Below are 17,430 nucleotides of genomic sequence, written 5' to 3'. Positions count from 1 at the left end.
ACTGTGACACTGTGCAGCCAGAGAATGCTAATATGAGATATGAAATCCAACCAGTAGTCTGCGAATATATTGGGTTCATGTTAGAGCTCGGTTGATCCAATCAATTAATCAATCTGAATTGATCAAAGACTAATAAAAAAATAATCAATTAATAAGAGTAGAGATCGATCTTTTGTGCATTTCCTTTACCGGTGTCTTAACGCATACCAGCAGTAAAGTTGAAGTCACTTAGCCTGATGCTAACGTATAATGAAATTTCCCATAGGACGGCTAATGCTAACGCTCGGTCGACCTTAACACATGTGTCGCTGACTAAATGAACAGCTTTATATACTCCAAATATACTCCAAACTATTTCAAGGAAACATTATTTTTTAAGTAACCATTTGTGGTCTAAAGCATCGTTTTTTACTCAAATCTTCTCGTAGAATGTGTGACGCAATAGCGTTAGCTCCACCTAGTGGCCAAACTGAAACGCCCTCCAGGAGAGGCAGAACACAACGATCTGCACATTTTTGTTGGAGCTTCTCTGTTGTTGAAACCTATGTAACACAGTATGGTGCCAACAACGTAATTGGTGTATTATTTCACTAATACATTTTACAGTATGTGAACTGTATCAGATTCATATGAATATCTTTAAAACATGTATAGATTATTCATGGATTTCTATGCAATTATGTCTAAATGTGTAAACCATGTAAATTCAAAAATAAATGGAATCAGTCCAAGCCTGGTGAATCAAATTGATTCTCGAAATATTTGGTGATACCCAGCTCTAGTTCATATATTTGTAAATCTGGCTCTGAAAGGGAGTCTTAAAAGTTTCAATGAGAAGCACTTCTGCATCAAACAGGTCAAGCTGGCCATTTATCTGCGTTTTTTCTGTCATTGGCAGATCCTGCTGTTTTCTTTCCAAAGACTGTACACATCTGGAGCTCAAACTCCTCACACCAAACAGAAAACCTCATAAACAGCAGTGTGGTCAATAACAACTCTTCTTTTGAAGGAACTCTTACCAAATCGACTGACTAGGAAGACATAACTAACAAACACAGGACGACAACTTTGTGCTTTTTTTCGCATCCAGACATATCACCTTAAATAAAGCGGATTCTCCACCTGAGTCTTCCTGAAAACAGTAATTAAAAAGCAGAAGATTGTGTTGGGATTGTTTTTAAACACAAACCTTTGGCTGCCCTTTGCTGGTAATATATATGTAAGCAACTAAAGACTGCTGGGTGAAAAAAATGAACAGAAACTGTCAATTATTGCAACACAAAAATGAAAAAGACCCAGCTAGAAATATCTTTGTGACTGCCTCATAGAACTAGTTAATCTTGAAAAATAGTGGTTGATGGCTTATAGTCCAGTGAAACACTACAAACACGGCTAGTAGTGTTCAAGAGCTTTGTTCAACGCTCATCTACATTTTCCATAGGATATTTCCAACTGCTGTCACTGATAGTCTTTGATGATCTGTGTTTGAATGTCAGCGGCAGCCAGAAATACACACGGAATAAATGAATGCAGGAACAGAGCTGTTTACCTGCCGTTTGATGAAGCTGGAGGTGGTGTCAGAAGAAGTGCTGCCATCGGAGCGTTTGAAGCGGCTCTTGCGCTTAGGCAGTTTCCTGGGCAGCTGAGTGGGGAAAAAAGACACAGAGGAGTTTAGAAGACAAAAAAAAAAAGACTCAGATGGAAGGTTTCTTAATGCTTAGATGGTTTTTAGAAGGTGTTGGAATGAATGGAATTCTTACTTTTGTGCACCGAAGTCCTTTTGGTGCACAAAAGTAGTGTATTTTCAAGACTGTCAAGCCCATAAGAGATGACATTTAGAACATTTGTTATAAAGTATACGTGAATGCAAACAAGATCATCCAAGAATCAAATGAGGCACAAAATAAAATAACTTTGATGTAACATTTTTGTTAGACAAAAATGGCAAAAATGCTATTTAAGAAAAGAAAAAAAAAGTCACAAATGAACTTGGATGTAATGCAAACTAACTAATCATCTGAAAACACCACAAACTACATGATTAGTGAGTGTCCTAGTGCTTTAAAGCAGATGTGGGAGTTTATATTTTTTGTGGTGCTCTCTGCTGCCTAAATTTCACAATCTTGCCATACCCACAGAAGAAGCAGGAGCTGCAAAAATCCCAGGGATACTTAGATTGTATAAAATTATATATGTGTGCGTGTGTGGATTTAGGCCACAGGTGGCACAGAGTGACAGAGTCTGCACGCTAACACCAACAAAAACACCTGCAAAACCGGGATGCTGCTGTGTGGCTGCACTGACTGTCAGAAAAACACACAGAATTTGATAGGAAAGCTTTAAAAAATTATATTTAGGCCTGATATGTGGCCAAAAATCCATCGATATTTAAGCGGAGTATAATTAAAACATGGTGGATGAATGTATGGGCTCGATGATCGATCCGCAGTGAGGTGGGAGTACAGCGGGGAAAAGAACTATCAGCTTGCCAAAAAAAAAACCAGAGAAAAAACGCGACGCCTCGAAATGGAACAACAAGTAGCTTTTTTAGACACCAGCGAGCCATTTTCCATCGCACCTCCCCTGCTGCGGACGGAGGGGCCGAGATTTACCTGAAAATACTGCGACTGCGAGCCGGTTTCCACGGCAGACAGCGGGTCCACAGGCGATTTGGACATTTTGACTTGCACCATCTATCGAAAGCGCAGGGAGGCGGGATGCACACACAGACATGGGTTACTGGAGGGAGCCAGAAGAACTAAGTGCATCAGGCGGAGCGAAGAGACGGTCGATAGCAAAGAAAGAAATATGTCAAATAAGCCATAATATCTTCCAATAAGAAAGAAAAAAACATGTTCTGATGGAGCAAACGTTGAGCGAGTGGGGGAAAACGGAGGTTTATTTGAACCGTTGACGCCGAGGCGTCATCGCACGAGCTCGGTAGGTCCGTACTAAGTGTGCGGGTTTGCCGGGGGTGTCGCGGTCGACTGAACCGACGCCAAATTTAATCTAAACAAGCATACAAACACTAAACTGCAAACCTTTTTACCTAAATAAAAATACGAATTCATTTTAAATTCCGTTTTTTTCTTAATTTCTGAAAGCGTTCTTTTTTTTCTCTCACGGGGAGCAAAAAACCTGAAAGCCGATGAGTAAAAGTGGGACTTCAGGAGATTCGGGTTGTTTAGATTTAGGAGAGGTTTCCCTACACGTTTTTTTCTTTATTTTATTATTATTTTTTTTAGCTAAACAATTGCAGAAAACACAAACGTCAACTATTACAAACACAGTTTCATCCTTGCTATACTTCTTTAACTTTTTTTTTAGATTAAAGTCCCATTCCAATAAAAATCGTATTTTGGATGTAAACATGGTCTTGTGCCTTTTTCTCATAATGGAGGAAAGATTTAAACTCAATTTCTTGGTATTTCTTTATTCAAATCGTTGTGAATCAAGGGCAGATGAAAAACTGCAGTTGGAAAAAGCTTTTTGCAGTGACGTACGTGCTACAGTAGGCGACGAGCTCCCTGCTCTCTTTTTCATTTGTTGCTGTTTTCCTTTGGCCCCTTTGTTTAATTTTGTCTTTCTTTGCGCAATTCTATGAAAAAAAGTGTGAATTTTCTTAAATGTTTTTAAATAAAGAAATAAATAACAAGCTCCCTGCTGTGCTCCATTCTGATGCATCCACTTGCAGACAAATAGATCCACATCTTTGTTTTCCTTGTCATTGGCATCGGGCTCAAAACTGTACGACTGGATAGCTCCAACATTGCTCACCGTTTTTGTTGCACCGATAATGTTAACTTGGGGTTTTGAGGGGCTGTAAACTAGCAGGAGGAAGTGTAAAGAAAGGGATGATGGCAAATGAGGGCAGGCTTACTCTGCGCTATCAGTCCTGCCAAAATTGGGAGGCGAATTTCTGATCAACTCTTGCCAGTTCCTCTAAGAATCAGGGCCTATGGAGGCTGGACTTGAATTGACGTTGCTGATGACATCAAAAACTTGGTAAAACCCTTGAGGAGGACACGAGTCTTAAAGCTCCTGATGTTCTTCTATTATCTAGGCACTAGGTTCCCCTCTTAATAAAAGGGCAGGTCATTATCTTATACTACAAGATAATGACATTGAGGTTGTTTTTTAGATATGAAACACTAGACCAGCTCTTTGGATTGGTGTAATCCTTAAAGTTTTCATGTCCCAAAACAATTTGTTGACTTGGGAAAAGCATTTAACTGCCTGCCTTGGGATACTTAGTTGTGTAATAAACATGGTCCCACAATTAATGTGGTACTATTTCACAATGAAGGTACAACTGTTTTGAACCAACAAAAGTGTTTGTCATAGTGAAAGGGTTGAAGATTAGGATTAGACAGCCTAAACCACATGGCATCAAAATGAACCAAAACCTCTTTCTGCAAGGTGCCATAACCTAATGGAGAAAAAACAAAGAACCATCCTATCCATCTTCAGAACCCACTGAATCCCTTTTGGGGTGCCAATCCAGCCACTATTGGGTGAAGGCATAGTTCTCCCTTAACAGGTTGTCAGTCTCTTGCAGGGCCACACATTCACACCTAGAGGCAATTTTTAGAGACACCAATTAGCCTATGAAGTACGTTATTGGACTGTGGGAGGATGTGCCCGAGTGCCTGAAGAAAATCCATGCATGTATGAGAAGAATGGGCAAGCTCCACATGGAGGAGCGCAGCTAACTGGAAGAAAAGCCAGGCGCTTATTGCTGTGAGGCAAGAGGGCTAACCACTACACCACTGTGCAGCCCCAAATAAACCTTATACTTCTCATTGTAAAAAATGGAAAAAAAGGTCTTCTGCTTTTAAACACAGTGATAGTCTTGCTATGCACTAAGCTAATGACTTTGATTAAAGTGAAGGAAAAATCGAACATTTGAAAAAAACAAAAAAAACAACAACCAATAATCGTGAGTGTTGCTTGTTTCCTAACTGTCCCTTTACACTTCTGTTTACTTGTTTTTTTTTTTTTTGGGTTGTCTTCTGCATTTGGGTCCTTTTACCAACTATATGAGCATCAATTTTCATAGACAGAACATGTTCTCTCATATCTTCAAACAATTCAGTTGAGTCCAGCTTATGTTTGCAAAAAATCTGTAAGTAGCACCAATCTAAGGTAAAAGATTACATAGTTTTATCTTAATTTTTAGGTTGTCATAGTCAGTCCAGTTCAATGTAAAATAAAAAAGCCTATAGACACATATATAAAAACCAAATCTGTGGACACTTGAAAACTGTAATGAAATTTAACATTTGAAAAAAAATCTTTTGTATAATTTCTAGCATAATGTACAGCCTACTTCTATGTGTAGAACATTCATTACATGTGACAAGCATAATTAAAGTGGAAGCTGATTGAAACTCATTTCCCTTCCTGAATTAACCTCAGATTGTAGGAGTAGCCAAAGTGACTAGGGTTTTTATTTGTGCAACATTTCTGAGTGGCAGTACATTTTTTAAAGTAAGGAAAAGCGCAAAAAAGACTCTGGCCAGCCCCAAAACAGTTCAGGTGAATAATAGAGTTTGAGTGCATCCACAAAGAGAAAATACACCACACACTGTTGCTGAAGATAACCGGTGCTACTCCAGGTTAATTACCCAAAAACATGTCATTTATTTTACATATCATGTATTTCATTTTAAACTGTATCTCACAGTTAATTATGTAGTTTTTGCATTTTAACACAATGACATTTGAACAGTTCACCCGGATATTTCTATGGGAGAGCTGAGAGATATCTGTCTTCCATCTCTCAGTTCTGCTCTGAAGCTTTTTCTTGAACGAGCATGTCCCACATACCTCGGATGAAATAGATAAAAAAGGATGCTCAAACTGCCTGAGCCAACTCATTTTGATGCAGATAAGTGACAGTTTTCCTCTGAGATCTTGTCTGGGTTGGATCTGGCATGCTTTTCAGGAAAATAGTTTCAGCGGATTATTTTCAACTGTAGATTTTAGGATTCATTGCCATATTGACCCACCATCTGCAGGGAATACCACAAGGCGTTGTTGTTGAGTGATTTGGGTGACTGGAAATGGGCTACAACTATCAGGACCTAACGGAATGTCACTTCAATGAGCTGGGAAGAGCCTGAGCTTGTGCTGGAGGTTGAGCTTTACAAGGTAGAGACAGTCAGGCTCGCCTCCGGGCATAGTTTGACCCCTGAAACTGAACTCCTAAGTGTACAATGACAATGACACCTGGAAAGGCGTGATCTGGAGGAATGGCCTCCTTGATCTAAACCAAAACTTTCGCCTTTGCCGCTTTGCTCACCCCACAAAATCTGCTATGAATTCACTTCAGCAACCAGTAACGTCAAATATACTGGTTGATAAATGTGAAAACTTTGGGATAAAGGGCTATTTGACAATTTTTGTTTGCAAAAGCTATCTGTATTCAGTTACTCCCTGAAACAAGCATGCATCGGGCCAATGAAATACGCACTGAAAAATATTAATGAAAATTATTTTTCATGAGCCTTGGAGGTAAAACAACTGGGAGTATACCAGCTAAAACCCCATCTAGTATACAATTTGAAGCCCCCACATTAGTTGAAATGCACACTATTCCAATCCTCAGTAGTAGGAAGAAGTTCTCTCCCCTCTTGGGAGGCGTTGGAGGAGCTATAACCCAAAGCTGACCTGGGAGCGCCTCGGAAAACTTAAAGTTTCTGTGGAGAGTGAGGTCTGAGCATTTCTTCTTAGATTTCTGGCTTCACAACCTGCTTCCTAATAGGCGGGATGGGATTTGTAGAAACGCAGGGCTGTATAGGAACACTGGAGTTCATGCATCCATGTTTCCAGAGTTATTTTGAAAAAATGTTGGTGCTCACGTTTTGACATGCCCTCTATAATGTATTTAGCTATAGTTGGAAAGAAGCTGTTCTAAAACTGGCTTTGTGATTGGGGATGCTCTGTGGCCAGTGCTGTCTCCAGATCCTCCCACATTACCTCCACTTTAATAGAGCAATGGCTGGATGGTTCCTGTCCCTGAGGATGTGTTGTGTATATATCCTGTCCATGGAAGGGAAGCTGGTGCTTCTAATCCTCCCTGCTGCCTTAACGACTCCTCAAAGTGATTTCCTCTCAGTCATAGTTTTGTTTCTGAACCATGTAAAGGGGGAGGAGGAGCCATCCTCTGGTGTGGATGCTTTCAACCAGAGCTGTGTAGAGTCTCGTAGAGGGAATGATGGCTGGGTCTGGCCTTCTTCAGCATCCTGATAGTGATGAAGTACAGGGACATCTCAACATTTTTTTTCCCTGTTTCACTTGGTTTTTGTAAAAGATCAGTTTTTGTCCTTGTGGAGGCCCAGTAACCCAAAAGCCTGTTCAACCTGTATTTTTTAATGGTTAAGGGGACAAACAAGGATTCTATGGTGCTGTAGGCTTATTTAGGGTGCATTGACAGCACCCAGTCTACACAAAACCATGCCAATAATTCAAGGGGGTGGGGGGTTGATTGCTTGGCTTGAACTAAAAACACTCTTTTACCCTTCATGCCTGGGCACAGATGTTACATTCACAGGAATGCTAGGGGATGGTGTTTACTCCCTTTTCGTCACAGCTTGCCTACAGCACCAATATTCGACCATTTATATCAAAATACAATGTCTGGGTTGAGAGGCAAGATAACACAGGAGGGCAAAATCAGACAATGAGGTTGGACATGTGCTTTCATTTGATTGCTACAGACCCATGGCTTTCGCATTGTCTGTCTGTGATCATTATACATTTTTGATACCTGCGAGTAGCAGTCTGCCTGGAGACTTCCATAATGGACTAAAATCAAGCATGGTTGCAGGTGTGCAGATCTGAATGGGAAACAGAAAAAAACTGGGGCCAAAACTCTGGAAGCATATCAGACTCCCTACGTGTTTGTATGCTGACGCATGGACATTTATTATCATTATTTTTTGTGGTATTTTTGATCACACAGCACAGTAGAAACATGTAAACGGACACCTTTTTTTTGGGTTATCTGGTTAAAATATTGATTTTATTACGGATTCATGAAGTGTTGACTTTAAAATCAATATGAATGCTAAATAAATCACATTTTTTGACATGGTGCCTCTGTCAATTACCTACCTCCTCCCCCTGTCCTGATCTGCTCTGGACTCGACCAGCTGGTTCCACTCACCTCATCTTCATCCCCGCCTACTTAAGGAGATCCAGGACCTGTTTTCAACGCCAGTCCGTTGTTCCTTCCACGGTGCTTATGTCTGGCCAGCTCATGTTTTGTGCCTTGTCTAGTTCCAGCCTCGCTGACTGTTCCTCTCTGCTCCACTCTCAGGAAATATCCTCATCACGAGTGAACCATGGGTCGCAATCCTCCGCTTTCGCTCCCCTCCTTGGATTCAGCCGAAGCCACGCACTCAGGGCCGTCCTGCCACAAACCTCCAGTCAGCCGCCACGCCACATCAAGAATCCTGCAACATACTCCCCCTCTGAGAATTAAACTCTCTTAACTCGCCTTACGTCTCCTAGTGTCCTTCTGGGTTCCAGCGTTTGGGTCTGTCAGAAATCCCGCGAGATCATGACATTTTTCTTTGTAAAAACAACAATAAAACAACTCTCCTGCAGCTGTACTGTGGTGGACCGAGCAGTATAAGACAAGGACAGTAAACACTGTTATCAAAAATGTTCAAATTTATTTTTCAAAACATGTAAATAGGCCCTTAAAAGAGGTCAAAGTAACAAAATTAACTCAAGCTTTAAATTTAACAGAGGACAACTGAACAGACCAGCAAACTTACTTAAACTGACCTACCTAATTGAAACACAAGGGAACGTATATAGTAGCTGATCAGACCAACTAGACACACAAGGGGAAACTTAAAAAGACTAAGACATAATACAGCAAACAAACTAAACTAATGTCCATCCTGTGGTAAGTTAACATCCACAATGTTTGGGTTATGTTTGAAAAAAGAAATCTATATGCAAAGAATTAAAGTAAACAGATATATGTAGGGTGTGGTGCAGGAGGTTAGTGCCATGATGGGATGGCAGCGTGGGCAGCCATCACATGTACCCAAACATGAAAAGAAATCAATCACTCAGGTCAGTAACTGTAAGTGACATGCAATCTAACAAGTTTTCATGACAGAGCGTTGTAGCAATTTGATCTGTCTCAGCAAGGTTACTCTGACGTTATGTCAAGTGTACCAGAATGACTGGTGTTCTGTAGTTCCTCATCTCTCCTCTTTTAAATACCAACAATGGACCTGTCACCTACATACTTAGATATAATTCTGCTGTATATTATCTGCATGATGGATTATGAACAGGAAAATGAGCTCATGGTTGAGACAGTGATCTGGATGTGTTCGGTTTTGCTCTTACGTAAACTCAAGGTCTCATTCCTCAACTTCACCTTCCTCTAATCTGTCCACCAAGAAGTCTTGAAAAGGAATTGGATGGATTTTAGGAAAAAGGGGATCGCTGATCTGTTTGAGTGCTGAGAAAAACTGACAGGGATGTGTGGAAACAACAGACCTGCTGTGTGTAAAATAAGCTTTTTTGGACAATTCATGGTGGCTGGTGTGAGCAAGTCTCCTCTGCGTGTGTCCATAGTTATTACAGGCTTTCTTTAAAGAATAAAAATAAAAATTGTGTTTTTAACATGTTCTTGTGGTGTTTTTCTGATCATGGAGGACATTTACAAAAAATTTAAAGCTTAAATTGCATTTCTGTGTATTTATTCAAATTCTTGGTAATCAGGAACAGACAAAAATGCCATTTGACAAAGAACACATTTGTTTAGTGGTTGGGCCACAAGCTTCCTGCTCCGCTTCATTCTGATACATCCACTTGAAGACAAATACACTTAATTACCAAAAGTATTTCCTCACCAGTCCAGATGATCAAAATCAGGTGTCCTAATCACTCGGCCTGGCCACAGGTGTAAAAAATCAAGCACCTAGGCATACAGACTGTTTTAACAAACGTTTGTGAAAGAATGGCTGAGCTCAGTGAATTTTGACGTGGAACTGTCATAGGATGCCACTTGTGCAACAAATCCAGTTGTGAATTTCCTCACTCCTAAATATTCCACAGTCAGCTGTCAGCTCTATCATAGCAAAATGGAAGAGTTTGGGAACTACAGCAACTCAGCCACTGAGTGTTAGACCACATGAACTGACAGAGAGGGGTCAGCCTCTCTGTCAGTTCAACTTTCTGCACAGTCAATTACTACAGAGCTCCAAACTTCATGTGACCTTCAGATAAGCCCAAGTACAGTACACAGAGAGCTTCATGGAATGGGTCTCCATGACCAAGCAGCTGCATCCAAGCCACACATCACCAAGTGCGAGGCAAAGCATCAGATGCAGTGATGTAAAGCAACTACTACTGGACTCTAGAGTGGAGATGTGTCCTGCAGGGTGATGAATCATACTTTTCCATCTGGGAATCTGATGGAAAGGAGGTTGCCAGGAAAACTGTACATTCTGGACTGCATTATGCCAGGTGGGAAATTTGGTGGAGGAGGAATTATGGTATGGGGTTGTTTTTCAAGACTTGGGCTTTGCCCCTTAGTTCCATTGAAAAGAACTCTGAATGCTTCAGGATACCAAAACATTTTGGACAATTCCATGCTCCCAATATTGTGGGAACAGTTTGGAGCGGGCCCCCTCCTCTTCCAACATGACTGTGCACCAGTGCACATAACAAGGTCCATAAAGACATGGATGACAGAGTCTGGTGTGAATGAACTTGACTGGCCTGCACAGAGTCCTGACCTGAACCAGATAGAACACTTGGAATAAATTAGAGTGGAGGCTGAGAGCCAGGCCTTCTCCACCAACATTGGTATGTGACCTCACCTATGCACTTTTGAAAGAAAGTATGTCGATGAAAACTCTCATTCATCCATGTTGATTCCATCATAGTTAGTCGGATTGACCTAAAATGGATCCAGGACATCTTTAACCAAAAATTCTATCAGTGTTACTCAGAAATAAATACCTTGGCACTAACGGTGCGGGTGAAGTTTTCCAGATTCCTTGTTCTTGCAAGATAATCAATAGAAAATTAAATATGTGTACAAACAAACAAGTAAACAAGAATTGATGGCAATTCGATTCATGTTTTAGTTTCATAAAGTTCAGCACACTGTTGTTTTTCCACATCAACATAATACAAAGAGAACATTATTAGAACATTCTACCACACTGTATATGGTCACATGTCTGAGTCTACACACAGGACTGCAATGATGGAATGATCAATTTTTGTTGCATTATATGTGTTGTCCGCTGTGATGCACTTTGCTGTTGTAGTCAAATTAAACTGCTTTACCTCTTTCCAAATAGTATTTCCAATATCGATATAATTGATTGATTTCATTTTGAAAGAATTTCGTAATGGTAGAAGTCAATTCGATTAATATCTTGTCTCAGACAATTCGAGCTGGTTGGCTCGTAAGAATATAAATCGATTCATAGAGTAAGTTGATTACTGTAATCGTTACATCACTATTTATAATGCGCCACTTGTGGGCATAATTTTCTCATATTTAGTTTAACTTTCAATCTTGCAGTTGGTCGTTTTTAATTATTCTTCTGTAGTGGTATGCTGTTTTTCAATCTTTTGTAAAGCTTTAGTAAAATTCTAAATTAATCAAGTTTTTTCATTATGACTTCTGCAGAAAGCTGAACATTGACAGTCTGGGTAATGTTCTTCTTCCCTCCCTTCTCCTCTGGTGGGAGGCGCGCGTGCTGGACATCACAGCTGGAGGGGCTTCTTCTCCTCTAGAGGGAGTACCAAGTTAGCGAGAGTGTGGGAAGAGCAGCGGCGCGCCTGAGCTGAACCGGGCTGCGCCAAGTGAGCGATAGTTTCAGCACATGACACCGGAAGTTGTCGGAGCTTTATTTCAAAATAAAAGACACGAGGCCATCAAAGATTGACACTTGGCGCAAATGTTAACTAAATTAAATAAACGCTTTTCCCAATAAATATAAATGTATTGCGTCATTGCACAGGTTTTACAGAAGTGTGTCCAAATTTCAGTTTTCAAAAGTAATTTCTCCCCTTTTGTTTTTTTAAAGACATTTACAAAGTTTTACTTCTCAAATGAAAAACAAATTTGTTTTTAAAACTTATTAGTTCCAATTTAGAGTCATTTTAGATTTCTTTGAAATTTAGTTTTTAACTGTTTAAAAAAAAATCAAATTCATTTTCGGCATAGGTTTAACGCATAAGACTAATGTATTATTCTTGTGTTGGCATTTACACAATGTATTTTTTCCAAGGATCCTGTGTACATTTTTTGAGTCTTCTTTCTCTTTCGGCTTTTCCCATCAGGGGTCGCCACAGTGAATCATCCTTTTCCACCTCACTCTATCATGAACATCTTCTACCCTAACGTTAGCCAACTTCATGTCCTCTGTTAAGACATCCATATATCTCCTCTTTGGCCGTCCTCTTGCCCTCCGGCCAGGCAGCTCCATCTCCAACATCCTTCTACCAATATATCCACTATCCCTCCTCTGAACATGTCCAAACCATCTCAGTCTGGCTTCTCTGACTTTGTCGCTAACACAGGCAACATGAGCCGTCCCTCTGATGTACTCGTTCCTTATCCTGTCTAACCTGGTCACTCCTAAGGAGAACCTCAACATCTTCATCTCTGCTACCTCCATCTCAGCCTCTTGTCTTTGTCTCACTGCTACCGTCTCTAACCCATAGAGCAGAGCTGGTCTCACCACTGTCTTGTACACCTTTCCTTTGAGTCTTGCTGGCACTTTTCTGTCACACAACACTCCTGACACTTTCCTCCAACCGCTCCAACCTGCCTGCACTCGCCTCTTCACCTCTTTTCCACAATCCCCATCACACTGAACTGTTGACCCCAAGTACTTAAACTCCTGCACCTTCTTCACCTCAGCCCCCTGTAACCTAACGCTTCTACCTTGATCCCTCTCGTTCAGACACATGTATTCTGTCTTACTACGACTGACCTTCATACCTCTTCTTTCCAGAGCAAACCTCCACCTCTCTAGCTGTTCCTCCACCTGCTCTCTACTCTCACTGCAAATTACGATGTCATCCGCAAACATCATTGTCCAGGGAGATTCCTGTCTGACCTCGTCTGTCAGCCTGTCCATCAGCATAGCAAACAAAAAAGGACTCAAAGCTGATCCTTGGTGTAGTCCCACCTCCACCTTGAACTCCTCTGTCTGACCTACAGCACATCTCACCACTGTCATACTTCTCTCATACATGTCCTGAACTACTCTGACATACTTCTCTGCCACTCCAGACGACCTCATACAGTACCACAGCTCCTCCCTCGGCACCCTGTCATACGCCTTCTCTAAATCTACGAACACACAATGCAGCTCCTTCTGACCTTCTCTGTACTTTTCCATCAACATTCTCAAAGCAAAAATGGCATCAGTGGTGCTCTTACGGGGCATGAAACCATACTGCTGCTCACAAATCTCCACCTTCTTCCTAAGCCTGGCTTCCACTACTCTTTCCCACAGCTTCATTGTGTGGCTCATCAACTTTATTCCTCTATAGTTGCTGCAGTTCTGCATGTCACCCTTGTTCTTAAAGATCGGGACCAGAACGCTTCTCCTCCATTCCTCAGGCATCTTCTCACTCTCTAAAATCCTATTGAACAACCTTGTTAGAAATTCCACTGCTGTCTCTCCTAGGCACTTCCATACCTCCACAGGTACGTCATCAGGACCAACGGCCTTTCCGCTCTTCATCCTTTTCAGAGCCTTCCTAACCTCATCCTTTCCAATCTCTGCTACTTCCTGCTCCACAACAACCACATCTTCCTCCCTTCTTTCCCTGCCATTTTCCTTGTTCATCAGCTCCTCAAAATACTCCTTCCATCTTTTCTGTACACTCTCCTGGGTTGTTAGCACCTTTCCATCTCTGTCCTTAATCACCCTTATCTGTTGTACGTCCTTCCCATCTCTGTCTCTCTGTCTGGCTAGCCTGTACAAGTCCTTCTCTCCTTCCTTTGTGTCTAACCTGTCATATAGCTCATCGTAAGCTTTCTGTTTGGCCTTTGCCACCTCTCTCTTCACTCTACGCTGCGCTTCCTTGTACTCCTGTCTACCTTCCTCAGTCCTTTCTACATCCCACTTCCTTTTAGCCAACCTCTTCCTCTGGACGCATTCCTGTACTTCCTCATTCCACCACCAAGTCTCTTTACCGTCTTTCCCCTTTCCAGATGACACACCTAGCACCTTCCTACCTGTTTCCCTGATAATCTCTGCTGTAGTTTTCCAGTCCTCTGGAAGCTCATCCTGACCACCCAGGACCTGCCTCAACTTCTGCCTAAATTCCTCACAAGTTTCTTCATTCTGTAGCTTCCACCACTTGGTCTTCTTTTCTGTTTTCCCTCTCTTCTTCTTCCTGACCTCCAGAGTCATTTTACACACCACCATGCGGTGCTGTCTGGCTACACTCTCTCCTACCACCACTTTGCAGTCATTAACCTCTCTCAAATGACCTCGTCTACATAGGATGTAGTCCACCTGAGTACTCCTACCTCCACTTCTGTATGTCACTCTATGTTCCTCTCTCTTCTGGAAGTAAGTGTTGACTACAGCCATTTCCATCCTCTTCGCAAAGTCCACCACCATCTGTCCCTCCAGATTCCTTTCCTTCACACCAAACCTGCCCATCACCTCCTCATCACCTCTGTTGCCCTCACCAACATGCCCATTAAAGTCTGCTCCAATAACAACTCTCTCTCCTCTGGGAAAACTCTCTATGACCTCATCCAACTCACTCCAGAATCTCTCCTTCACTTCTAACTCACAGCCAACCTGTGGCGCATACCCACTGACTACATTCACCATCACCCCTTCAATTTCTAACTTTAGGCTCATCATCCTGTCTGAGACTCTTTTCACCTCTAGAACACTGTTCACAAACTCCCCCTTCAGAATCACTCCTACCCCGTTTCTCTTCCTATCAACACCATGATAGAACAGTTTGTATCCTCCTCCAATACTACGTGCCTTGCTGCCCTTCCACCTTGTCTCCTGCACACACAGTACATCTACCTTCCTTCTCTCCATCATGTCTGCCAGCTCTCTGCCTTTCCCTGTCATTGTGCCAATGTTAAGAGTCCCTATTCTCAAACCTATGTTCCTGCCTTTCCCCTTCTCTCTCTGGCCACGGACCCTTCTGCCTCCCCTCTTTCTTCCACCAAAATGTACAACTGTACATTTTTTGAGTAATATGTTAAAAAATACTAAACAAAACAAAAATACTCTTTCTGCAGATGCTGAACACAGACTGATTTTAAATTGGTGTCAGCTTATTTATATTATTATAAAAGTAGATTTTCTTTTTAATTCAGGGCCCACATTGAAATAAACTTTTGCGATGGCCTGTAATCCAAAAGGTGAGTCTTGACCAAAACATCTCTACATTTTGAATAAAATTGTTAAATTTTTTTCAAAATAAGATGTTTTAAGTTAGACTGGAAAGAATGTACACTGGATTAATCCTAATATTTGATCAAAATATTCAAGGACTTTGAAATAAGTTTTCATTCATTCGTGCATCTTCTAAACCAGTTTTGTCCTTTTAAGCCACTTGGGCAGGGGACATCCTAGAAAGGGTTGCCAGTCTGTCGCAGGGCCACAAATCCCACACACATGCACACTCACACCTGGGATGATTTAGGGTAACCAGTTAACCAGTGAATTATGTTTTTGGATGGTGGGAGGAAGTCGGAGTCCCTGGAGAAAACAGGGAGAACATGCGAACTCCACACAGAAAGGTCCCCCATTGGTGTTCCATTTCAGGTCCCCCAGCTGGGACTTTAACCAGGGGCCCTCTTGCTGTAAGCCAGGAGCCCTAACCACTGCACCATAATAAGTTTTCAGTGACTCAATTATTGATACTCCGCAAATCCCTTAAAATTTTGAGGTTTCAAAAGTGAAATAAACTGGCCAGAGATTATCATTATTATTATTATTATTATTATTTTTGATGAAAAGGGGGTTTGTACAAATATAAATCTCGTGTGTCAGAACAGTCATACCCCTGTTGTAACAGCTCTGATCTGTTTGCTTATAGCTGCTTGACAGGACAACTAAAAAATAAAATAAAAAGTTGATTAATCGTTACACCACGATTACTACCAAAAGAAAACTTTGATCAATTGTTATAATGCTTTTAAAATAAATAATTTACCAATCAAAATATAAAACAATTTTTGTTAAAAAAAAAGGTTGGAATTGCCTGAGAGACTTTTAGTTTGAAAAGAAAAACCGGAAGTAGCGCGTTTGTATCACAGTTGACGTGACAGTAGCGCTTGAAGCCGAGAGGGTCAGGGGGAGGAGAGGCAGGGGAGTGTAGCGAGAGGACGACAGGAGGAGATCCACCACAGGGTGACCAGTTTAAACGGACCATCCTTTCACAGCTTGTCCACAAATGCTCCTCTACCCTGGAGGCTCCGAGCGACAGCGGCGCCGATCCGGATCGTCATCTGCGAACCTGTCTGTCGGGGAACAGAAACTGAAGATGATCACGGTAAGCCCCCCCCCCTCGCACACTGCAGGCCCATCCATACATGTAATGCTTGCACTCCTATCACACACACGAGCGTCTGAAACGCAGTGGCGCTGAGCCGGGGGCGCCTCAGCCACCGTCCGCCACAATGACAGCGCAGGCGACAGATCCTCTGAGGCCTGCGCGTTTGTGGCGGTGGAACTTCGGGAAAGGAGACATGGTCAGTGCATGTTTTTCCACTGGAGGCCAATAACAACACATCTATGCGTGTGCGGAGTGGACTGGGGGTGGTGGGGTGTTGAGGGATGATGAGCTGCATCCCTGCGCGTTCTTCGGCGCAGCTGACAGTCCCGAAGGGTGTTAACATCATTCTTTGGCGCTCAGAATAAAAACGCGTCTTTATTATTCTCGTAAAACAGGATTTTAACCTTTTTTTGCGGGCCTTGTTCAGGGCTAATCCTCAATCCACACACTGATGCTGTGGAATGTGTAGGAACAAAAAGAATCCTCATTTATTTTATCAAAAAATGCGCGTCATCACAGTAATCTGAGGAAGTGAAATGTGGCACAGAGGAGCAGATGCTTGACAGAGGGGAGTGTGCGTCCCAGGACGCGGCGGAGCGGCTATATGATTCCAGCTATGGCTGTCACACAGGCCACGGTGTTATGTAACGAGAAGCCTACGCTGCTTGAATGCGGGTCCTCACGCACGGCCTGCCCGTGCGCCGCAAGCCCGACTGCAAACACATCACCTGCAAATGATGGCGAAGGGAGCGCAGAAACAGCGTCAGAAATCATGATCCTTTAAATAAGAAGCAAAGGGGAGGCGCGCGCACTTTTATACTTGCGTTTAATGAAATTCTGCATCACACTGAACGATGACAAGTGAGACTGCGTGCCAAATAA

The 17,430-nt window shown here is 42.0% G+C and overlaps 2 protein-coding genes across 7 annotated transcripts in view; one reads left to right on the top strand and one right to left on the bottom strand.

The window, feature by feature from the left end:
- cacnb3a (calcium channel, voltage-dependent, beta 3a) overlaps positions 1–2,953 on the bottom strand; it is a 32,209-nt gene extending 29,256 nt beyond the window's left edge. For all 5 annotated transcript variants that reach the window (XM_078950399.1, XM_020704349.3, XM_078950400.1 and 2 more), the window contains exons 1-2: positions 2,613–2,953; positions 1,550–1,642 (exon numbers count right to left, since the gene is read on the bottom strand). In XM_078950399.1, coding sequence (XP_078806525.1) covers positions 1,550–1,642; positions 2,613–2,693 — 174 coding nt within the window. In that variant the 5' untranslated portion in view covers positions 2,694–2,953. The remainder of the gene's footprint in view (positions 1–1,549; positions 1,643–2,612) is intronic.
- Positions 2,954–16,305: 13,352 nt separating this feature from the next.
- adcy6a (adenylate cyclase 6a) overlaps positions 16,306–17,430 on the top strand; it is a 42,687-nt gene continuing 41,562 nt past the window's right edge. The window contains exon 1 of one of the 2 annotated variants that reach the window (XM_023957129.2): positions 16,306–16,545. The gene's annotated coding sequence lies outside the window, so the exon portion shown is untranslated. Of the gene's footprint in view, positions 16,546–16,608; positions 16,745–17,430 lie in introns of those variants that run through there. The other variant, XM_023957130.2, reaches the window with a different exon arrangement.

Source organism: Oryzias latipes, chromosome 7, assembly GCF_053564925.1.
Source record: "Oryzias latipes strain Hd-rR chromosome 7, Olatipes_Hd-rR_3.1".
Taxonomy (NCBI): domain Eukaryota; kingdom Metazoa; phylum Chordata; class Actinopteri; order Beloniformes; family Adrianichthyidae; genus Oryzias; species Oryzias latipes.
This window is presented reverse-complemented; position numbering and strand designations above follow the sequence as displayed.